Source organism: Ascaphus truei, chromosome 22, assembly GCF_040206685.1.
Source record: "Ascaphus truei isolate aAscTru1 chromosome 22, aAscTru1.hap1, whole genome shotgun sequence".
Classification (NCBI taxonomy): Eukaryota; Metazoa; Chordata; class Amphibia; order Anura; family Ascaphidae; genus Ascaphus; species Ascaphus truei.
Window position 1 is genome coordinate 10984882 of NC_134504.1, and position 25387 is coordinate 11010268.

At 45.7% G+C, this 25387-nt stretch overlaps 1 protein-coding gene across 1 annotated transcript in view; it reads right to left on the minus strand.

Annotated features, from left to right (window-relative positions):
* The window catches only part of PITPNC1 (phosphatidylinositol transfer protein cytoplasmic 1), a 164468-nt gene that overhangs the window by 56820 nt on the left and 82261 nt on the right, over positions 1-25387 (minus strand). Inside the window, exon 2 of the mRNA XM_075579965.1 lies at positions 12253-12401. Within this exon, the coding sequence (XP_075436080.1) occupies positions 12253-12401 (149 nt within the window). The remainder of the gene's footprint in view (positions 1-12252; positions 12402-25387) is intronic.

Here is a 25387-nt window from a genome sequence, read left to right on the forward strand (position 1 = left end):
TTTCACGCATGGTCCTTCACGATGGATAAAGCCACCCGAAGCCAGATGTATGACCTCATCCACCTCGCCCGGAAGTGGCTACAACCCGAGATCAACTCAGCCAGCCACATCGTGGAACGGTTGGTCATGGACCAGTTCTTGAGGAAACTTCCCTCTGCCTTACGCCGTTGGGTCAGTCGGAGTGACCCCCACAATGCGGATGAGCTTGTGGCCCTCGTAGAAAGGTACAATGCAGCAGAAGAGCACCCGCAACCCACAGTCATGGAGCAACCCCACTACCCGAGGTTCCAGGACTCTTCCAGAGACGGTAAAAGGGTACCGGGGTTAAGGGGCGCTGAAGAGCGGCGACCACCTTCACGCAGCACCAGCAACAGTGGTTCGCACACTAAGGGCAATAGCCAACATGGGGAGCCGGGAAAAGGCTCTAAGTGGGACACAGACTATGTACCTAAATGTGTAAATTGTCATGAGAGGGGCCACACAGCAAAAATCTGCCCACTAAATGATGAGCCCATGCAATGCAACAGCGTGGAACCTTATTCGCTGTTGTCCCAATGTATGGGCCCTAGCCCAGAGGACCCCTTGAATAACCATCTGTGGGCATTTGTAAAGGTTAATGGTAAGAGGGTTCGGGCACTTCTTGACTCTGGGAGCATGGTCACACTAGTGTCCGAATACCTCTTGCCCATTAAGAAGAAACAGGGAAACAGTTCACAAAGAGTGGCAATTTGTTGTATACATGGGGATAATCATGAATATTCCACTGTTGATGTTTTTTTTGAAACAGAGTTTGGTTCTTTAGATTTCAAGGTGGGTATTGTACCCAAACTGGCACATGATGTGTTAATAGGGACCGACTTTCCCCATTTTCTAAAAATGTGGTCCCCCGCTCAGAATAGCGCCCAGAGTTCAATAGCGGACCATAATGAAGTATTAGAAGAAACAAATCCTTTCCCTTTTTCAGAAATGGAGGTTGACGAGGGCCCAAATAAGAAGGGGGAAAAGGAGGAGTGCTGTAAAATTCCCTTCCCCATCACTACTTTGGTAGGGAATACCCCAAATCAAGATGTTGAGCAGACACTTACCACCCCAGAACCGGATAAGACCCTCGCTGACATAGAGGTCAGTCCTGGGAGTTTTAAGAAGGCCCAGTGGGAGGACCCCACATTAGCGGTAGCAAGGGGAAATATACGGGACCAGAATAGTACTCCTGGCCAACCAGATAGGTCACTTGCTTACCCCTACTTCGAGGTAGAGAACGACCTAGTATATCGGGTTGATAAAAGGAAATCAGTTACAACTAAACAATTGTTGGTACCACGGACATTCCGTAACGTAGTATTACACCTCGCACATAGTCATCCATTGGGGGGACACCTAGGGGTGGAAAAGACAAAAGAAAAGGTTCTCCGAAGCTTCTATTGGCCTGGGGTTCTGGCAGAAATTACGAATTATTGTTCCTCATGCCCAGAATGTCAGATCACCGCCCCGTTCAAGGCGTACCGCAGCCCATTGGTACCCCTTCCCATAATAGAGGTACCATTTGACCGGATTGCTATGGATCTAGTAGGACCCCTAATAAAGTCTGCTAGGGGACATCAGCATATATTGGTAATATTAGATTATGCCACCCGATATCCGGAGGCAGTTCCCCTACGTAGCACCTCAGCTAAAAACATAGCAAAAGAGTTAGTAGTTCTGTTTTCCCGGGTCGGGATTCCTAAAGAGATTCTATCTGACCAGGGAACACCATTTATGTCCCAAGTAACGAAAGAGCTATGTAAACTCCTAAAAATCAAGCATCTCAGAACCTCAGTCTATCATCCACAAACAGATGGTTTAGTGGAAAGGTTCAATAAAACCTTAAAGAGCATGTTACGGCGGGCGGTTGATAAAGATGGGAAAAACTGGGATTGTTTGTTACCGTACCTGTTATTTGCCATTAGGGAAGTTCCCCAATCATCCACTGGCTTCTCCCCGTTTGAACTATTGTATGGCCGACACCCAAGGGGCTTACTGGATATAGCCAAAGAGACTTGGGAACACGAGGTTACCCCTTACAGAAGTGTAATAGAGCATGTTGCCCAGATGCAGGACCGCATTGCTGCAGTCCTACCCATAGTGAGGGAACACATGGAGAAAGCTCAAGAAGCACAGAGGAATACATATAATAAGGGTGCTAGGGTCAGAATTTTTTCTCCAGGTGATAGGGTACTAGTTCTGGTTCCCACCGTGGAGAGTAAATTCCTTGCTAAATGGCATGGGCCATATGAGGTCTTGGAAAGAGTGGGAGAAGTAAATTATAAGGTAAGACAGCCAGGTAGGAGGAAACCTGAGCAAATTTACCATATAAACCTACTCAAGCCCTGGAAAGATAGAGAAGTCTTGTTAACCCTAGTACCCCCAGGTCCGTCAGAGAATCAAGAAACTGACCCAGAGGTTAGCATAGCTGAAACCCTGTCTGTTCATCAGAAACGAGAGGTTCAGAATTTAGTGAAAAGAAACAAAGAAATCTTCTCTATACGGCCAGGTAGAACTAGCGTAATTGAACATGACCTAGTCTCTGAACCGGGGGTCCGAGTTAACCTTAAACCGTACCGAATCCCAGAGGCCAAAAGAAAGGCTATAAGTTTAGAGGTTAAAAAAATGCTAAAACTAGGTGTAATTGAGGAATCCCAAAGTGGGTGGAACAGCCCTATAGTCTTAGTCCCAAAGCCAGATGGTACAACAAGGTTTTGTAATGACTACCGGAAACTAAACGCGGTGTCAAAATTTGATACTTATCCTATGCCCAGGGTAGATGAACTTGTAGAGAGACTGGGCAAAGCCCGATATCTCACAACCCTAGACCTAACAAAAGGGTACTGGCAGGTTCCCCTCACAGAAAGGGCAAAAGAAAAGACAGCCTTCTCAACCCCAGACGGCCTCTTTCAGTATAAGGTGTTGCCTTTTGGCTTACATGGAGCTCCCGCCACATTCCAAAGAATGATGGATAAAATTTTAAAACCACATGCTCGGTATGCTGCCGCCTACCTGGATGATGTGGTAATCCATAGTGAAGATTGGCAATCCCACCTTCCAAAGGTCCAAGCTGTGCTTGACGCAGTCCGGTCTGCTGGACTAACTGCTAACCCCGCTAAATGCACTATTGGTCTGGAGGAGGCCAAGTATCTGGGATATTCTATTGGCAGAGGTTTACTCAAACCCCAAACACTCAAAGTGGAGGCGATACAAAATTGGCCAAGGCCAGTTACAAAAAAACAAGTAAGGACCTTTTTGGGGTTAATTGGGTACTATAGAAGGTTTATTCCCAATTTTGCAACTAAGGCAACCCCACTAACTGACCTCACAAAAGCAAGAGGACCGCTAATGGTAAAGTGGTCCCCCGAAACCGAACAGGCCTTTAGAAGCCTGAAAGAAGCTCTCTGTGCCCAACCAGTGTTGGTCACACCTGACTTCTCCAAAGAGTTCGTAGTCCAAACCGACGCATCTGAGGTAGGGCTGGGGGCGGTACTCTCCCAGGAGTCTCAAGGTGAGGAGCACCCCATCCTTTATTTAAGTAGGAAACTAAATCCCCAGGAGAAAAATTACTCCATAGTAGAGAAAGAGTGTCTCGCAATAAAGTGGGCTGTAGAGACGCTCAAATACTACCTGTTGGGGAGAAAATTCCGGTTGGTCACAGATCATGCACCCCTTACCTGGATGTGTCAAAACAGGGAAAAGAATGCTAGAGTGACCAGGTGGTTCCTAAGCCTACAACCTTTTAAATTTTCTGTGGAACACAGGTCAGGGCACAAACATGGCAATGCTGACGGGTTGTCAAGGATGCACTCCTTAATATCCATGGTCGCTCATCCCTCGAGGTCTGAGCTGGGGGGGAGGATATGTGACAGAAACCAGGGGATGGTAATAAATTCCGTATATAGGGCTCCCAGGATACTAGACAGTTTCTATCCTGTTTGGCCTGGGAGTGCAGCCTTATAATACATACACTCCATCCCACAGTTTGGCAAGCGCTGGAACTGAGGGATGAGAGATCCAGAACAGAGTTTGTCTGCTGCCTGATTTCTGTCACCTGTCATGCTAATTAGGAATCAGGTATGAAAGACTGATTTCCTGTTTGCTCTGGTCTCCCCACAAGAGCCAGGAGGCTGGAAGGCTGCTGAACTACAGAGGGGAGAAGCCTCTTCCCCAAACAGGTTCAATCTTTCTGTTCATTTGTGTAAGACTGCAAAAGTACCGTGTTTTGATGTTGGAAGTGGAAAAGCCACTTCCAACCCTGAGTCAGGGATATCTAAGTTAAGTTATCGCTCAGGTGAGCAGCTTTTGTTTTGATCTGTTTTCTGTTGTATGCACTGTGGCAGTCTCAGTGCCTGGGACTGAATAAACCAGGCATAGCCTGTTTAAAGGAACAGTACGTGACGCCTCATCATTTAACCTACCCTAAAAGACCGTGTTCTAAACAGTCCCGGACAAACGACGGAGCCCCGGAGTAAGCCGTTTGTCACAATACACACACGTCCAGAGAGCTAATACCGGTATACACATACACACCTAGAGAGGTAATACCGGTGTACACATACACGCCCAGAGAGGTAATACCGGTATACACATACACACCCAGAGAGGTAATACCGGTATACACATACACGCCCAGAGAGGTAATACCGGTATACACATACACGCCCAGAGAGGTAATACCGGTATACACATACATGCCCAGAGAGGTAATACCGGTATACACATACACGTCCAGATAGGTAATACCGGTATACACATACACGCCCAGAGAGGTAATACCGGTATACACATACACACCCAGAGAGGTAATACCGGTATACACATACACACCCAGAGAGGTAATACCGGTATACACATACACGCCCAGAGAGGTAATACCGGTATACACATACATGTCCAGAGAGGTAATACCGGTATACTGTACACATACACGCCCAGAGAGGTAATACCGGTATACACATACACGCCCAGAGAGGTAATACCGGTATACACATACACACCCAGAGAGGTAATACCGGTATACACATACAAACCTAGAGAGGTAATACCGGTATACACATACACGCCCAGAGAGGTAATACCGGTATACACATACATGTCCAGAGAGGTAATACCGGTATACACATACACGACCAGAGAGGTAATACCGGTATACACATACACACCCAGAGAGGTAATACCGGTATACACATACACACCCAGAGAGGTAATACCGGTACACACATACACGCCCAGAGAGGTAATACCGGTATACACATACACACACAGAGAGGTAATACCGGTATACACATACACGCCCAGAGAGGTAATACCGGTATACACATACACACCCAGAGAGGTAATACCGGTATACACATACATGTCCAGTATTACCTCTAATTATTTTCTGGCCAGAGTGTCCAAATACAGGACAGTCAGATTCAATACTGGACGCCTGGCAACCCTACTTATGAAGTGGTTGCCAGTAGCTGCTCCAGCTTGGCAAGGAATATGGATGTGCAGCTTCCTATTGGTCCGCATGACGCAGAACATTTAAACAGGAGAGCGATACCGGCAGCACCTTGAGAGGTAAGAATCTCAGGGAGCAGGGGGTCCCCAGAGCCCGCTATCAACGCTGGTCAACTGCAGAGACCCCCCTGCTCCCTACCTGGGATCTTAAAAATAAAATAAATGCTCCATTAAGTTAACAAGCGTTAAAATGCTCTAAAGCTCAGCACAGTTCAGAAAAAAATGCGATATCAGGCGTCATTTCTTGTTCACATTGACATAATATCTAATAATAATAGCATGTTCCTGTATAGCGCTGCTAGTTTTACGAAGCGCTTTACAGAGACATTTTGCAGACACAGGTCCCTGCCCCGTGGAGCTTACAATCTGTGTTTTTGGTGCCTGAGGCACAGGGAGATAAAGTGATTTGCCCAAAGTCACAAGGAGCTGACACCGGGAATTGAACCAGATTCCAGTGCTTCACACTCAGCGCCAGTCAGTGTCGTTACTCACTGAGCCGCTCCCTCTCTCAGTAGTAAAATCCCCGTCGTGTTTTTCCGGCCCTGAACTCAAGGTCATTGCCATCTCTTCGTGCATTTTCAACAATGTATTTAAGTTAACTCAAGCCTGGTTTTTATTACTAAACACTTGAGCGCTCGTGACCTTGAGCCATTGTTACTGGCTTTACTGGAAAGTGGCGCAGACAGTGATGGTAACCTCCAAACATTACAGAGGCCTTGCGTAACCTTCTGCTTGTTACATTTAACACCATAGGGTGCTGGTCACGTGTGCAGTGATTTGCAATATACAATAAAAAAATGATGTTAATGCCAAAGCAACACAGGGATAAGACCTAAACAGAAATAAAAATGATCGGGGCCTACAGTATGTACTAAGCCAGGTGTCCGGTATTGAACTGGACTGTCCTGTATTTGGACACTGTCCAGTAAAAAATAAGAGGTAATACTGGACATGCATGTGTATACATGTGTATAAACGAGAGGTAACTCTCAATGCATTACTTCCTGGTAAAATATTTTATAAATAAATAAATAAAATACCGGTATTACCTCTCTGGGCGTGTACGTATATACCGGTATTACCTCGCTGGGCGTGTATGTGTATACTGGTATTACCTCTCTGGGTGTGTACGTGTATACCGGTATTACCTCTCAGGGCGTGTATGTGTATACCGGTATTACCTCTCTGGGCGTGTATGTGTATACCGGTATTACCTCTCTGGGCGTGTATGTGTATACCGGTATTACCTCTCTGGGCGTGTATGTGTATACCGGTATTACCTCTCTGGGAGTGTATGTGTATACCGGTATTACCTCTCTGGGCTTGTATGTGTATACCGGTATTGCCTCTCTGGGCGTGTATGTGTATACCGGTATTACCTCTCTGGGCGTGTATGTGTATACCGGTATTACCTCTCTGGGCGTGTATGTGTATACCGGTATTACCTCACTGGGCGTGTATGTGTATACCGGTATTACCTCTCTGGGTGTGTATGTGTATACCGGTATTACCTCTCTGGGTGTGTACGTATATACCGGTATTACCCCTCTGGGCGTGTATGTGTATACCGGTATTACCTCTCTGGGTGTGTATGTGTATACCGGTATTACCCCTCTGGGCGTGTATGTGTATACCGGTATTACCTCTCTGTGCGTGTACGTGTATACCGGTATTACCTCTCTGGGCGTGCATGTGTATACCGGTATTACCTCTCTGGGCGTGTATGTGTATACCGGTATTACCTCTCTGGGCGTGTATGTGTATACCGGTATTACCTCTCTGGGCGTGTATGTGTATACCGGTATTACCTCTCTCTGGGTGTGTATGTGTATACCGGTATTACCTCTCTGGGCGTGTATGTGTATACCGGTATTACCTCTCTCTGGGTGTGTATGTGTATACCGGTATTACCTCTCTGGGCGTGTATGTGTATACAGGTATTACCTCCCTGGGCGTGTATGTGTATACCGGTATTACCTCTCTGGGCGTGTATGTGTATACCGGTATTACCTCTCTCTGGGTGTGTATGTGTATACCGGTATTACCTCTCTGGGCGTGTATGTGTATACAGGTATTACCTCCCTGGGCGTGTGTGTGTATACCGGTATTACCTCTCTGGGCGTGTATGTGTATACCGGTATCACCTCTCTGGGCGTGTATGTGTATACCGGTATTACCTCTCTGGGCGTGTATGTGTATACCGGTATTACCTCTCTGTGCGTGTACGTGTATACCGGTATTACCTCTCTGGGCGTGTATGTGTATACCGGTATTACCTCTCTGAGTGTGTATGTGTTTATTATTATTATTTATTATTATAATTTGCTGTTACACAGTGGAGGGTTTCTTGTCACTTTTTTTACTTGCCCTAACTTTGTTTGTGTAGGATTAGTTGACTCATTTTTCAGTTAGACACATCTCCCAGATAACTGTGCTTCCCTTGAAACAAATTCATTTTGTATCTTCCCTGTGGGACTCATAGAGTTCTATCTTCCTCTCTCCAGCTGAGAAACATTTCACCTACTTCACATTGTCGCATAAAGTTTCCTGTCAAGTTAATTATGTGTTCAAAATCCGTGCAATATCCTACATGTTTGTTTTTAAATAAATCAGCCCTGTAGTATTAGTACCTTTGTTTATTTTAAAATTCAACTCTTAATGCCATTTTTAACGAGTTTAATATACTGAGCATCCTGTGATCTCTATAGCAGGCTTTAGCCCACCTCCCCAGCAGTGCAATATCTTTGTAACACTTTCCTGTTTGTGATTATTTGTTGCAAATGTTCCCACCCGTTTGAGCTGCAAACTGTAACAATAGATAATGTTGCCTTAGTAATATCAGGATACATTGTAGCTGCTGAGTTACACTGACTGAAGGATTGCTTGAAACGGAAAGGCGGCCATTTAGTGAACCATGGGAAGCAGCATTTTGCTGATCGATCATGGGAGAACGAATCGATCGCCAGCATAGGTAATTAGTTTTAGTTTTCAATAAAGGTAATCAAAGGCTGTATATATATATATATATATATATATGTATATATATATATATATATATATATATATATATATATATATATGTGTATATATATATATATATATACACATACACACGCATATATATATATATTTACACAAACAGACAGAAACCGCATACACACCTAATAATAACTAGGGTATTTATAAGACCATAATATAATCTCTATACTAGAGAGAAACAAGTCGGTGCTCTGAGACAGGGATACATAGAATACAGAAAAGACACAGGAATTCTCAAAAATTAGCACTCAAAAAATCTTTTACACTTTTTGTATTGGCCATATGTTATATGTAGTCACTGTCTATTTCAGGGCTCTGTTTTGTGTTTTTATTATGTTTTAGTTTGTTACATTTGAGGACATTAAAGTATCATTTTTTGAGTGCTCATTTTTGAGACTTCTTGTGTCTTTTCTGTATTATATATATATATATATATATATATATATATTTATATATATATATATATATATATATATATTTATATATATATTTATATATATATTTATATAAATATATATAAAAAAAAGAAGGATTTAGTATTTGTGTAAGCTGTTTGGTCTGCCTCTGTAAATTAATCTCCTTGCCAGACAGTGTTATTTTAGCTGCGGTTGGAAACTTTTTTCTCTTCTCTACAACCAGTCTCAGAATCATCTGAAGACTCAGTGGTAAACGGTTTAAGAATTCCTTTTAAAGTCCTGTGGGGGAATTGATTTCTCAGAGACTAAAGATTAAAAGATGCCAATATTATAAAATATAGCCAATAACCATCTAACTTGTTGATGTGAAACACATATATCTCTATTGTCTGAAATGAAATCCATATTACTCAGGGTGGGCCATAACAATGAAAGGGTTGACTTCTCTCAGTCAACTGCATTTGCTGCAAATGTATGAGGCCTTGCTACGTACAACGAGAGCTCAAGAGTCCTGAATTCAGCAATGTGGACCTCGGTGAGCAGGACGGAGCGTGACATTGGACACCGCTCCAAGGAACGGTGATGCTTTCAGAAGATTAGTGGGGTTTTCTAATTTTTTAGCCATCACACTCAGGAGGCCGCAGCCACGTTTAAGTGGCGAGTCCTATTGTGTCAGCACCCGGGGGGCCTGCAGGGCTGCTAACCTCAGCAACTTCCAGCTCGCCAGGGAGCACCCGGCAAATGCTGAGACTTCACAAGGAAGACAAAGTGGCTGCAGCTGCAATTACCATAGTGGCAGCGCCGGGAACATTATTCATAGATGTCACTGTGCATCAGCATTGAAACCATGGAGGTCAACAGCAGAGTTCTCCTGTGTCCCCTTGTAGGAGACGAGCGCAGGGGTATAACCAGGGAGGAACAGACTCGGGGCAAATACACATTGGCTTGTATTTAGCCCGTATCTTCAAACAACACAGCTTTACACAATAAACAAAACAGGCCTGTCCCTTTGTAAGGGCTGACTCACACTTCCCGGTCCCTATCTGCAGGGCTAGGCCTCTTACCAACCTCCAACCCAAAGTCGTATCTGTTAACAGGGGGTCCTTCAGTCTGGGTCTGGGTTGGTGTCCGTGGGGGTGGGGGCAAGGTCTGGCGGGTTGCAGTGACCGCTGCGTCCTGGAATAGAGGTGCTGTTTCTCTGGGATCTCTCTCTGGTAGCACACACCTCAGTGCTAGAGAGATCCCCTGCAGGGTAAGCATTAGGCTTTTTTCCATGACTGATGAGCCAGACGGAGACTGGCTAATTGTCTGTAGCTGCAATTAACCAACCCTGCCCCATGGAGCTATGTTTTTGGTGCCTGAGGCACAGGGAGCTAAGGTGACTTGCCCAAGGTTACAAGGAGCTGACACCGGGATTTGAACCAGGCTCAGTGCTCCAAACTCAGTGCCAGTCAGTGTCTTTACTCACTGAGCCACAGGATTCCTGTTTGGAGACCTATTTAGGCAAGGGTTAAGGCCCCTCCATAATGATAATATTTTTCTTATAATGTTGCTTGATTTGCTAAATGTACCGAATTTAGTAGGATTGCCCCAACTCAAGCTGGTCAGGACAGAAAAATGTCCCTAATTGGGGGGAGGTGGGGGTTATTTACTGCAGCCTCGCAGCGCAACACCTGAGGCCTTCCGAGTGTATAAAACAGCACCGTATTTATCAAATAAAAGGAATCTCGTTGAAAACAATCAGGCCCTTCTGCATCAAGGCAATTCTGGGGCAAAGAATCCGCATTATATGATTAGAGTGTAAGCTCTGCGGGGCAGGGACCGCTTTTCCTATTGTTACTTTTATGTCTGAAGCGCTTATTCCCATCATATGTTATATTATTATGTCCCGCGTGTATTGCTGCTGTGGAACGCTGTGTACATGGACGGTGCTACACAAATAAACATACATACTGTCCATGCATACTGTCCATGCATACTGTCCATACATGTTGGACATACATACATCATATGTATAAAAGGAACAAATGTTTGATACATCTGGAACACTGGTTTGCCACAGACGTGTTCCACTGTTACCATGATCCGTAGACCCCCATAGTTCCCTTTGATACGTTTGGAACATCTTTGTTATTCATTCACAAGTTGTTGATATTGTTCTCTGCATTTTTTTTTTTTAAAGAGCAATTCTTGGTGGCCATTTTATTCTATCCCTGGCAACCTGTTCTTTTGAGGATATGTAGCTCAGAAAGTGGATTGAAGGCACTACAAAGAGGGGTCAAGGTCAGAAAGGGGCCAAAAGAAAGGGTTAAAAGATGACTGCCACCCACTCACCTATTCAGGTACACTCTCTTCTGTTAGCTGGCCATGCACCACTCACCTATTCAGGTACACTCTCTTCTCTGTTAGCTAGCCATGCACCACTCACCTATTCAGGTACACTCTCTTCTGTTAGCTGGCCATGCACCACTCACCTATTCAGGTACACTCTCTTCTGTTAGCTGGCCATGCACCACTCACCTATTCAGGTACACTCTCTTCTGTTAGCCGGCCATGCACCACTCACCTATTCAGGTACACTCTCTTCTGTTAGCCGGCCATGCACCACTCACCTATTCAGGTACACTCTCTTCTCTGTTAGCTGGCCATGCACCACTCACCTATTCAGGTACACTCTCTTCTGTTAGCTGGCCATGCACCACTCACCTATTCAGGTACACTCTCTTCTGTTAGCTGGCCATGCACCACTCACCTATTCAGGTACACTCTCTTCTGTTAGCTGGCCATGCACCACTCACCTATTCAGGTACAATCTCTTCTGTTAGCTGGCAATGCACCACTCACCTATTCAGGTACACTCTTCTGTTAGCTGGCCATGCACCACTCACCTATTCAGGTACACTCTCTTCTCTGTTAGCTGGCCATGCACCACTCACCTATTAAGGTACACTCTCTTCTCTGTTAGCTGGCCATGCACCACTCACCTATTCAGGTACACTCTCTTCTGTTAGCTGGCCATGCACCACTCACCTATTCCGGTACACTCTCTTCTCTGTTAGCTGGCCATGCACCACTCACCTATTCAGGTACACTCTCTTCTCTGTTAGCTTGCCATGCACCACTCACTTATTCAGGTACACCCTCTTCTGTTAGCTGGCCATGCACCACTCACCTATTCAGGTACACTCTCTTCTCTGTTAGCCGGCCATGCACCACTCACCTATTCAGGTACACTCTCTTCTCTGTTAGCTTGCCATGCACCACTCACCTATTCAGGTACACTCTCTTCTCTGTTAGCTGGCCCTGGCCATGCACAGGATCCTCGAAGGGTTCATTCTGGACTACTTCCACGCCTTCTCCCCGGTCACTCTGCTCATGGCTGTGTTTGCTGATCATATAAAGCTGTCCAATTCTGTACTGTAAGCAGAAGAACCACAGAAAGGTGCCGGTTAGAGCAAAGGAGAGGATGTCCGGGACATGGGCTTATATGGAAAAGTTGGTCTTCTCTGGATGTAGCTTTAGCTAAAGCAGTGTTTCCCAACTCCAGTCCCCAGGGAACCCCAACAGGTCAGGTCTTAAGGATATCCCTGCTCCAGCACAGGTGGCTCGGTCAAAATGACTGAGCCGCTGATTGACCCAGCTGTGCTGGAGCAGGGATATCCTTTAACCCCTGAAGTGTTGGGGTTCCTTGAGGACAGGAGTTGGGAAACACTGAGATAAAGGAAAATCCGAGGTCCTAAAGCTGTCCCTTTAATCCCATTCTATGTTTGTTTTATTTCATTCAGTTAAGCATCCAATTTATTGGTGTAATGATGGTAACACAGACTTCAAAACAGGACCATTAAACTGCGATGGTGCCTTTTGGTTTTGGGGCACTATACCATGCAAAATCTTACTGACTTCCAACAGGACTTGCAAAGCGATAGTGCACAATCCCAGTTCAATGAGTAACCAGCTTGAGCTCCAATGCAATCTATTCTTAAGCAAGGATCCTATTCCAATCTGTTAGTTACAATAGACAGATCACTCAACCCTTTTTGCGGCTCGCGCGCCAGAAATGACATTTCCCGTACCTTACACACGAATATCTATTAAATGCCATGGCAACATGAGTGGTTTCCATAGTAATAAGATACTAAACCATAAACCCTTCTTCAATTCATTCCCTACTTGATAACTTGTGTATTATTTTCCCTCTGCGTTGTTTACCTTCTGCGCTGAATATCTGTTCAATTTTCGATTGTAACCAAGATGTGTAGTTTAGAGTTAAGAGCTCTTGAATAATTATTTTCCCCTTGAGAAATACTTTGTGGCTTGGTTTCTAATAGGATCTGTGGTTTTACCTTCATACCTTTAACACACACACACACACACACACACACACACACACACACACACACACACACACACACACACACACACACACACACACACACACACGTCTTCAGTATTAACAATCGATACAAATGACCTCTACATGGGTTTATCATACTGACGCGGCTGTCAAATTCACTGGGTTTTTGGCCACCCCTTGATAAAACAGCCTGTTAGGTGTGAAACGCGATGGAGGTTCGTTGGCCTCCTTCTATATGGCTTAAATACGTGTCATATAGTTAGGTAAACGTTATGGTAACTCGCTTATCGGAGCTGGTGGATGTGGTGCTTAGAAGTTAGGTTGGCAATAAAACCGAGTCCTGCGTAACAAAATCTACGTTTGATAGATATCATGTTGGTAAAAAAAATTTTTTTTTAAATAGTTCTTTTACGCAGAACCTGGAGACGAGTGGTCTGATTTTGGATATAGACACACTCTCAAAAGTAGCGTTATCGTAAAGCAGATCGCTATTTCAAATAGTCGATCCCAATTTTGAGTTCGGTGCAACAGAGTCGCAAACAACTTCTGAAAATGTCATGAAGTATTGGATTAGCTCCATTGTCTGATGGGTACACTCCCTAAAATGTTACTTTGGGGGGCGCAGGTGGGGGGGCTCTCTCTTCTGTCTGCAACATCATGACGGGGGAATCAATCAGCCGGCACACAGAGAGGGTATTAAAGCCCGCATTTAACAGAGAGGAAGTTAAAGTCTTCACTGCGTGCATCAGGCGCGCCAAACACATCAACGCTCCAAATTCTCGCTCTTCTGTGGGGTCGGGGTCTTTTCTCCTAAAGAGTAAGCGTCGCCAGGTAGCGCCGGAAACATGCAGCCGTGACTTCCCAAATAAGCGTGCTGGGAACAGTGGGTTCTTGTAGTGTAGCTACATTTCCACCTGGTCCCTGTTGGAGCACAATTAAGAAGTGCTACTAAATTAAGAACAGACTCTAAATTGGCCGCTAATATCAGACGTATGGAATTTACCGTGTAAACGCCCACGATGTGCTCATTGGAATTAACTAGACGCAGACGCCTCTGCTCTGCCTGTTGGGTTGATGAGCCCATGCAAACTACTGTTTGACAACTCTAAATCAGGATCTGATTTGTACTACATGCAAACCGCCATTGAGCGCATGCGCAAGGAGTTTGCGCTGCGACAGGCACTGTTGGCCCACTCTAAATTGGCCCCGATGTGGATTGGCGGTTGCCGGTTAACGCACTTGATTCAGTGTTAACTGTCATTGAAATCAATGGCAATTATACCCAGAGCTGGTGCTGTAAGGGGTGATGGGTCTCCTGCTTTATGGGGTGCAGAGTTTCCTGCGTTTTGGGGTGGTGTGTCTCGCAGTGTAAGGCAGCTGTGCAATACATTTCTCCCCAATTAGACACAAATCAATGGAAAAGAGTAAGCAGCTGTTTCCGTCCTGTTTCCCAATTCCTTCTCTATTTGCAGTGATTACATGTGTAAATTGGAAGAAGCAAATGGTGCGGTGACTTAATTACATTACACAATCGTGGTCTATTACAGAAAAGGCCACAAAGTAGCTTCCTACAGTATGTGCTACGTGTTGGAAATGGCTTTTCTGTTGTAAACTTAATTTGCACAGAAATCTAATTTCAAATTGCGCTTCTGTGCGTTTACAGAGCATGTCTGTCTTTTTCAACAGGTGTTCCCCGGGCATCCCTAAAGGTTTCCCTGCAATTTTAGGTAATTTCAATATTGTACCAAATACCGAAGAATTTACAATGTATCTGATTTCGGACGCGCTATTAGAGAGGGTTGGGGTTCCTTACAATGTATCTGATCTCAGACACGCTATTAGAGAGGGTTGGGGTTCCTTACAATGCATCTAATCTCAGACGCGCTATTAGAGAGGGTTGGGGTTCCTTACAATGCATCTGATCTCAGACGCGCTATTAGAGAGGGTTGGGGTTCCTTACAATGCATCTGATCTCAGACGTGCTATTAGAGAGGGTTGGGGTTCCTTACAATGCATATGATCTCAGATGTGCTATTAGAGAGGGTTGGGGTTCCTCAGAATTTCCCATTATAATTATAGGGTTTAGATAGGAATTACATAGTGGATCAAGTGGAAGACATGACATATGACATTGAGTTCAACCCATGTTATACTTTATCGACTGAGATACTTATCCTATATTTGTATTTATATTGCTCCAGAGGAAGGTAAACCAAAAAACCCCAGTGACACATTATCCAATGATGTCATTGTTACATAGTTACATAGTAGATGAGGTTAAAAAAAAGACATACGTCCATCAAGTTCAACCTACAGGTATGCTAAATTTAGACGACAAATACTTTACCCTATATCCCTGCATTCTCATAGACCTGCACTGCTACAAGAACCTTAATATTGTCTGACATGCTTGGCTGATGCCCGCCCCTCTCCCGAGGGCTCTCTTACCCATGAACAGCTGACTGGCAAGCAATAGAATTGGAATAATACAAAGCATTGATATTGCTGCGTAGTGCGCTGACCGCGTTATAACACGGCGAGATGGCTTTCCGAACCAGCCATGAATTCACAAATCCGATGTGAAAGCAAAAAAAAAATCTTAAGAGTGAAAGGGGTCCCACTAGTGAAAATATAGGTCACGCACAATTAACCCCTTCATCTCACACTTTTTATGGTCAATCCGAGTGGAATCGGACATCTGGTCATGGCCGTCTCGATGCGGCCACGTCTCTGCCGGTGTTTGGCCACCGCCCGTTTCACCGATAGGGTGAGTTAATTTAAGTGGTTTTATGGTAAGGGATTAGGTTTTTAAGGCAGAGGGTTAGGGTTAATGGGTTTTAGGGTAAGGGGTTAGGTTTTTAGGGCAGGGGATTAGGGTAAGGCATTTGGAGTAATGGGTTTTAGGGTAAGTGGTTTGGGGTAATGGGATTTAGGGTAAGGTGTGTTAGGGTAAAGGGTTAAGGTTTTTAGGGCAGGGGGTAATGTTAGTATTAGGGGCTATAGGGTAAAAGGCAAGGTTAGGGACTTGGCTTGGATGCGAAGCGAGCGCTGGAGTGAGGTCCTGGCGGTGAGGCAAGTGGCGGCTAAACACCGGCGGAGAGTTGGCAAAACTGGCGCGACCAAATGTCCATGACCGCAATCCCAACTCAACCGGAAGTCCTGAGTAGTATTCGGCACTACTAGAAATAATAAGGCCGCGCTTCTAGTGCGCGCGATGGCGACTCGACGGATGACGTCGACGTCGCCACTCGCGAAAGTTGTATTTCGCTTTGCAGCAACGTCACAAGTGACCTGGCCATTGATTGGTTCAGTTGAAAAATCGAATTTGACCGGCTTCCAAATTTCGCGCCGCCACGTCGCTCCCGTACTATAAGCACACACGACGGCGGCAATACATTTGTTTTGCCGCGACGTCGCCGGCACTATAAGCGCGGCCTTAGTAATTTGGCTCCGCGTTGTCGTGGCGACGCATCGCCAGAAGCCAAAGGAGAGAAGGTAAGTGACTTAGAGACCTCGTGTGCTCCCCCGCCATTGCAATTAAATGTTGTGGGGAAGAGCGCGGGGCCTCTATAAACGCCGTGCCCCCCCTGAAATTACTGCGCCCCCACGCCCCCCGGTTTGCGCACCCCTATGCTAAGAGATAATGGGGAAGGGCAGGGTTGCAGACCCGATTGTGATCACACGGGGGATTTTCATTCGCAGGAACATGTCTATTATAACGCAGGATAATAAATACACAATATAAGGACCTACCTCTAGAACAGTGGTGTGCAAACATTTTACATCGTGCGCCGCCCCCTCCCATCCCCCCCCAGCCCTCTTACCTGCTCTCTGGCATCTCCTCATCTTTGCGGCGTCATGTGACGTTGCGTTGTCATGGCAATGCATCACCATTTGACGTCGCGTTGCCATAGCGACACGTCGTCACTGTCAGAAGATGCAGGAGATGAGAAACCCGGAGAGAAGGCAAGAGGCACTTACAGAGTTCTCCACGCTCCCCCTCCCCCCCCCGCCAATCAGTTTACATGATGTGGGGGAGAGCGTGGGGGGCCACTGTAAGCACGGGACCCTTCGAAAACTTTGTGCCCCCAATTTGCGCACCCCTGTTCTAGAAGGTAGTTAGGCACCCCTAAATAACTGAGGTTCCTCACTTCTTGCACTCACCGTGGCTGGATCATGAAGCTGCTCATGTTCAGCTACATTTGGGAGCCCCCTTAAAACAGGTTTGCCTTGTAAAATAGAGGATGTCACGTAATAAAGTTTGTGAACATGATGGAAACCGTGAAGCTAATTTGGATGAAAAGATATATTATTTTTGGGAGGCAGAAATTGAAAATGTACCGCGACACCTTCGCGGTCGGAGAGGCCGGCGACGCATTGCAAGGGGTGAAAACTCACATTCATTAAAATATTCCCACTGCTCTCCCGCAGTCATTTTCAACAGGGGTTCCGCGGCCGCCAGGGAGGGGAGAGCAGGGACAACTCCCCCAGCTGTCCCAGGCCCGGCGGTTCCCCACGTAGCAGTGACCCGGCGGCTCCCGAGCTCAGCAGCAGCCGCCTGGTCACTGCGATGCTTCTTCCTTCTTCTCCGTGCTCCTGACAGCGCCGGAAGTCGCGTTCAACTTCCGGCTGACAGGAGGAGGGAGCGTGTGTGTGTGTGTAAGAGAAAGAGAGGGGAGTGTGTGTGTGTGTGTGTGTGTGTGTGTGTGTGTGTGTGGAGAAGAGAGCGGGGGAGAGTGTGTGTGGAGAAGAGAGCGGGGGAGAGTGTGTGTGGAGAAGAGAGAGGGGGAGAGTGTGTGTGCAGGGAAGAGAGGGGGGAGTGTGTGTGTGTGTGTGTGTGAGAGAAGGAGTGTAAGGGGGAAGTGTGTGTGTGTGTGTGGGTGTGTGATCGTGTGTGTGTGTGTAAGATAGATGGGGGAGAGTGTTTATGTGGAGAAGAGAGAGGGGAGAGTGTGAGGGGAAGAGAAAGAGGGAGTGTGTGTGTGTGTGTGTGTGTGTAAGATAGATGGGGGAGAGTGTGTATGTGGAGAAGAGAGAGGGGAGAGTGTGAGGGGAAGAGAGAGAGGGAGTATAAGGGGGAAGTGTGTGTGTGTGTGTGTGTGTGTGTGTGTGTGTGTGTGTGTGTGTGTGTGTGTGTGTGTGTGTGTGTGTGTGTGTGTGTGTGTGTGTGTGTGTGTGTGTGTGTGAGAGAGAGGGGGAGCCATGTGTTTTGCTGACACACTTAAGTGAGTGCTCATTTCCATGCCATTACCCAGAATCCCTGACTGCAATGGAAGCACTTTATGCTAAGAGATAATGGGGGAGGGCAGGCCTGCAGACCTGTCTGGGACATGTGAATGCGCTCACACGTGATATCTTTATTTGCTGTACGGTTGAGGGGCTTTGTCACTTTTGTACGCCCCCTAACTTACTTTGTGCCCGGTTGACACTCTACAAATCTTATCCGAAAGTGGCCGAGTAGGTGGCACTCCCGTCCAACAGAGGTTAGATGAGAACAGCCGGGTTGTAATTTCCAGCTGAACTGCCTGGAATTTGCTTACAGAATGACAGAGAACGCCGATGTTCCCTGCTTCCGGCAATATCATTCTCCTCGCCCGCCTCCTAACACCACATAATCATCCTTGATAGAAACACTATTTCTCTTCAGCGGTTAGCAGATCTCAGCAGGGATTTTCGTGCTGAGGTTTGTTATTTCCCTCTGCCTGGCCCTGTTATTCCATTAAATGACTTATCCTTTTTTTGTTGTCAATATCTCACTCAGTTTGTCAAGATAAATTACCCAGAATCCCTGTCAACATCACTGTTTGTTAAGGGTAGCCCCCCCCAAGGGTAGCCCCCCCCTCCCCGCCCCGAACAGGTCTGGTTTTCAGGATATTCCAGCTTCAGCACAGGTGGCTCAATCAGAGGATTAGTTGGGGAGCACCTGTGCTGCACCATCACCTCCCCCCTCATCATCATCATCATCATCATCTCTCTGGTAATAGAGACAGGCGGGGGGGTGGAGATGGTATGCGGTGGCGCCGGCCCCCGGTGTTAGACGGCGTTAAACAGAGGATAAGCCGGCAGAGGAATCAGCAGTCGTTACAGAGGCAGAGCAGGGCGGCCGGGGGGAGCGCCCTCTAGGGTGTGACCCGGAAGTCTTTCTTACTTCCAGTGTCTGCTGCTAGAGGGCGCTCCTCCCCGGCTGCCCTGCTCTGCCTCAGTAACGACTGCTGATTCCTCTGCCGGCTTATCCTCTGTATAACGCTGGGGGCTTATATTAAATGTACTTTTTTGTAATTGTAACCCTTCCCTGCCCGGCTCCTGGGGAGTTTTACATCGTTGTGCAAATCCGCGGCTAGAGCTGATCCGCCGACACCCAGGAGCCCTCTCTCCTGAGACCCTCTGTGGCGTGCCGTTTTCCCTTTCCTTAATTATTCAGGGCTCCATTTCTTCTCTTGGGGACCCTAACTCAAAAGGGTACTGTCACTATGTACAACATAATAAACGGGGGTGGGGGGGGGGCTGGTCTGTGCTAATAATTTATAAACATTACTTATCTACTCTCCCCGAGGCTCCTCTCCTCTTGTCCTTCTGGAACCTAACTTCTTGAACCTTCCCCTCCTTTAATATGGTCTCCGTGACGTCATGATCCCATGGCAACACAGGGAGGGTACACATTACCATACTAACAACCCTTTAGAGAGGGGGTTACACTATATAAATTCATTTTTTTTTCTCCAACTAATGAGGTAGCAAGTATTGATTTTTATGAGCGCTGGCCAGATCTAGACGTTACTATATAAATAATGCACATGGCACTATATAAATTAAGATAGTTGAAGAGGTTTGGCTTGGAAAAGGGACTCCCTAGCGCTGTGACGCGGTTGCATTAGGGATTCGGGAGAGGAATTAGCGTGTGTGGGTATGTGTTCATTCTCACCACCCAGGAAAATGGCACCGTCATTAACACAGCGAGTCCTAGAGACTCGAGCATGTGACAGAAAGGAAAACCCATTAAATAAAATGTTAAAAAAAAAAACCTCCCAGGTTTTTAATTAACAAACTTACTTCAAGTGCTGCAGCACAATGATTCTCGGAGTCTAATTTGCAGTTGGCGTAGTGTAATGTGTGTGGGATTTTTTCCCCCCTTGAACGCACCATGGACAAAAACGCCGTCGCATTGAGTTGGAGTGATGTTCCTGCGTTTATGAGCAGCATGAATAAGAGCTTGTCTTAACGAGTTTCAGCTTGGAATGATAATTAAGGCCTCTTGTTCGTGAGGGGAAAAGAAAGCTAACCACACACACACAAAAAAAAAAAACAAGGTTACATTTTAATTAATCTTCTTTTATTAATTGGTACCCGCTGCGGTACGGGAGGAAAATGCAGGGCGTTGCGGGCTCGGCAGGGGAAGGGTTAAAGGCGCCTGGTGTAGCATGTTCCAGGGCGCGGGCTTACACTAAGTATAATTGTATGGCAACTGTGTTCTCGGAAGAGACATCTTGATAAAAGGTCCACAAAGTATGTGCCCTAGAAAGTCCAGTGTAAGGGACGCCTGAAGTCCGGTGTAAGTGACGCATGAAGTCCGGTGTAAGGGACGCCTGAAGTCCGGTGTAAGGGACGCCTGAAGTCCGGTGTAAGTGACGCCTGAAGTCCGGTGTAAGGGACGCCTGAAGTCCGGTGTAAGTGACGCCTGAAGTCCGGTGTAAGGGACGCCTGAAGTCCGGTGTAAGGGACGCCTGAAGTCCGGTGTAAGGGACGCCTGAAGTCCGGTGTAAGGGACGCCTGAAGTCCGGTGTAAGGGACGCCTGAAGTCCGGTGTAAGGGACGCCTGAAGTCCGTTGTAAGGGACGCCTGAAGTCCGGTGTAAGGGACGCCTGAAGTCCGGTGTAAGGGACGCCTGAAGTCCGGTGTAAGTGACGCCTGAAGTCCGGTGTAAGGGACGCCTGAAGTCCGGTGTAAGGGACACCTGAAGTCCGGTGTAAGGGACGCCTGAAGTCCGGTGTAAGGGACGCCTGAAGTCCGGTGTAAGGGACGCCTGAAGTCCGGTGTAAGGGACGCCTGAAGTCCGGTGTAAGGGACGCCTGAAGTCCGGTGTAAGGGACGCCTGAAGGGACACTAGTACATGGTGCTGACACTTGCACTGTACCTCGGAACTATCTGCTCCCCTTTTTCTGTTGAAATGAATCTAGACAAAAAATGCTGGAATCTTGTATCTTTTCTGTATCTGTTGGTCTATCTATCTGCTTGTATATCTATCTGCTTGTATATCTATTTGTATGTCTATCTGCTTGTATGTCTATCTGCTTGTATATCTACTTGTATGTCTATCTGCTTGTATGTCTATCTGCTTGTATGTCTATCTGCTTGTATGTCTATCTGCTTGTATGTCTATCTGCTTGTATGTCTATCTGCTTGTATGTCTATCTGCTTGTATATCTACTTGTATGTCTATCTGCTTGTATGTCTATCTGCTTGTATGTCTATCTGCATGTATGTCTATCTGCTTGTATGTCTATCTGCTTGTATATCTATCTGCTTGTATATCTATTTGTATGTCTATCTGCTTGTATGTCTATCTGCTTGTATGTCTATCTGCTTGTATGTCTATCTGCTTGTATGTCTATCTGCTTGTATGTCTATCTGCTTGTATGTCTATCTGCTTGTATATCTATCTGCTTGTATATCTATTTGTATGTCTATCTGCGTGTATGTCTATCTGTTTGTATGTCTATCTGTTTGTATGTCTATCTGTTTGTATGTCTATCTGCTTGTATGTCTATCTGCATGTATGTCTATCTGCTTGTATATCTATCTGCTTGTATATCTATCTGCTTGTATATCTATCTGCTTGTTTCTTTCCATCTATCTGTGTGTATCTATCTATCCATCTGCATGTATCTATCTATCTATCTATCTATCTATCTATCTATCTATCTATCTATCTATCTATCTATCCTTGTATCTTTTCTGTATCTGTTGGTCTATCTATCTGCTTGTTTCTAGCCATCTATCTGCATGTATAAATCTATCTATCCATCTATCTGCTTGTTTCTTTCCATCTATCTGTATCTATCTATCTATCTATCTATCTATCTATCTGTATCTATCTATCTGTATCTATCTGTATCTATCTATCTATCTATCTGTATCTATCTATCTGTATCTATCTATCTATCTATCTATCTATCTATCTATCTATCTATCTATCTATTCATGTGTATCTACCAGTATCTGCATGTATCTATCTGCTTGTTTCTATCTATCCCTCTACATGTATCTATCTCTCTAGCAAGCTAGTTAAGTGTTTCTACCTATCTATATATCTACCTATCTAGCTAGCTACCTACCTATCTACCTACCTATCTACCTACCTATATATCTACCTATCTATATATCTACCTATCTATATATCTACCTATCCAGCTACCTACCTATCTATCTATCGATCATAGAATTGTGAGTGCTCCTTCTACATGTTCTCGGAAGCGAATACCACGTGTGCGCACATTCACACTTACCAGACAGGTCCGCAGCCCTGCCTCATTATCTCTTAGCATACAATGCTTCTGATGCAACCAGGGATTCTGGGTAATGACATGCAAACGAGCACAGAGTGTCACCCTTTTACGTCATGTCCATTTTAACATGGAGCCCTATAAGCTTACAGAAGAGAACAAAGACTCAAAATCCTATGCCAGACAGCCCAATAATTTCCCCTGCCTCTCATGCCTTCTGCCCAAACACCAGCAAACACAGGGGGTTATTCAACAAACTCTGATAGTGCTGATCGGGGGCCTCTCGTACAGAAACACCCAATGACGTCAGTGGGAGATTCCGGGCAGCAGACCCTCTGTTGCCAATGACATTTCTGCCACTTGAATGGAAGTGAATACAATGGTTCTCGCCATAAATTATTGGCGCCCTACAACGGTTATGGGAAGGGAATCTGCCGTCGGTTGTTACCGCGTGTCCGGGCGCCGCAGTGGGCAATGCACAGAGTTCAACGCGTGCGGCGCGGCGGAGGCGGTGTGGATTTTGTCTGCCCCTACGTCTAATCCTAATCGATGCCGCTTTCGGCACGCTGGAGCCCTTATTCCTCGTGCTGGAGAACGTTCTATTCCCGTCCATTTAAATGAAGCCCCAGACTTCCCCGGCACAGGCAAGTGGCGTCACAGCATATTGAATATGGATCTACTGTACAAGAAGTTTTCTTCTTGCATCCTAGCAAGTATCAAGGTACTTTTCTCCGTGTATAGCACATCAGCTTGTAATTGATGGAGTGTCCGATATGGAGGAGTTACAGCAGCTGAACCCCCCCTGAGTCCCCAGGTAGAATTGTGCTCTGGTGACCCCCTGATTACCGAGATACTCAATGGTAAAAGTAGCACTGGTACTTCCTGGCATTTAAATGCCCTTGTGATGCGGAGGATTCAAACTGCCATGTTGTGTGCCCTGGAGGGGACGGCAAGAGGTCAGCACTACGTATATCAAGAAGCGGGGATTTTCTGCTCCGGTGACCACCTGGTCAAAAACTACTGTTCAGGTGGGACTGCAGCTTTAAGAGGCAAACGTGGTCACAGGATGTATTAAACCCTCCATCTGTCACTATCACAGTGTCCCCTTTCGGGGTGTCAAAAAACCACTGCTGGATCAACGATGTTGGGCACTCCTCTGTAATGGGAGCTGTATCAAATACAAGAATTGTGTGTGTGTGTATATAACTGTGTTAAGAGCGAGCATTAGCTTATAAGGGTTCCATGTAAAAATGGATTTCAGGCAAAAGGTGACACGGTGTGGTCATTTGCATGTCATTTACGAGAATCCCTTGCTGCAGTGGAAGCACTGTATGCTAGGTGATGATAATGGTGAAGGGCAGGGTTGCAGACCTGTCTAAGACATGTTAATGTGCTCACACGTGATCTTTTTAATATATATATATATATATATATACATACACTTACACACACACACACACACACACACACACACACACACACACACACACACACACACACACACACTATATAGCTTCTTACAGAGCCACAAAAAAGAAGGAAAATGCTGTTTGCCAAAGAACTAGTACTTTGCATTGACACATGGACTACCAAATATGTCAGATTTCATGCCAAAACTGCTAGATTTGGGACTTGATACAAAAGCTTCCTAAGAATCCATGTTCAATCGTTGTTTTGGCTCCTATACGAGGCATCAAAATACAAAGTGATTCCAATACTCGCTCGTTTCCATCAAATTCCATCAAACGCAGAAATCCAAGACGTGCTGTAAGAAAAGCGACTGCCAAGATACATTCTAATGAACTGTGAATAATTACAGCCTGTGGGTTGTCCATATGAATTCTCAGGCAGCTAATGCATGGAAACGACTTTCTGATCCAACATCAACTCGTTGTGAAATCTGTGTTTGCCTTTGTGATTTTGTTTATGAATTCCTTGAGAATCCTTTTGAGATCTGAACCATAAACTCTGACTTCTCTGCATATGTGTAAGCTTAGGGTTGCCACGTGTCCAGTATTAAGCCAGACTGTCCTGGATTTGGACACTTTGTTCAGTAAAAAGTTAGAGGTAATATATGTATACCGGTATTACCTCCCTGGGCGTGTATGTGTATACCGGTATTACCTATCTGGGCGTGTATGTGTATACCGGTATTACCTCTCTGGGCGTGTATGTGTATACCGGTATTACCTCTCTGGACGTGTATGTGTATACCGGTATTACCTCTCTGGGCGTGTATGTGTATACTGGTATTACCTATCTGGGCGTGTATGTGTATACCGGTATTACCTCTCTGGATGTGTATGTGTATACCGGTATTACCTCTCTGGGCATGTATGTGTATACCGGTATTACCTCTCTGGACGTGTATATGTATACCGGTATTACCTCTCTGGGCGTGTACGTGTATACCGGTATTACCTCTCTGGGCGTGTATGTGTATACCGGTATTACCTCTCTGGATGTGTATGTGTATACCGGTATTACCTCTCTGGGCGTGTATGTGTATACCGGTATTACTTCTCTGGGCGTGTATGTGTATACCGGTA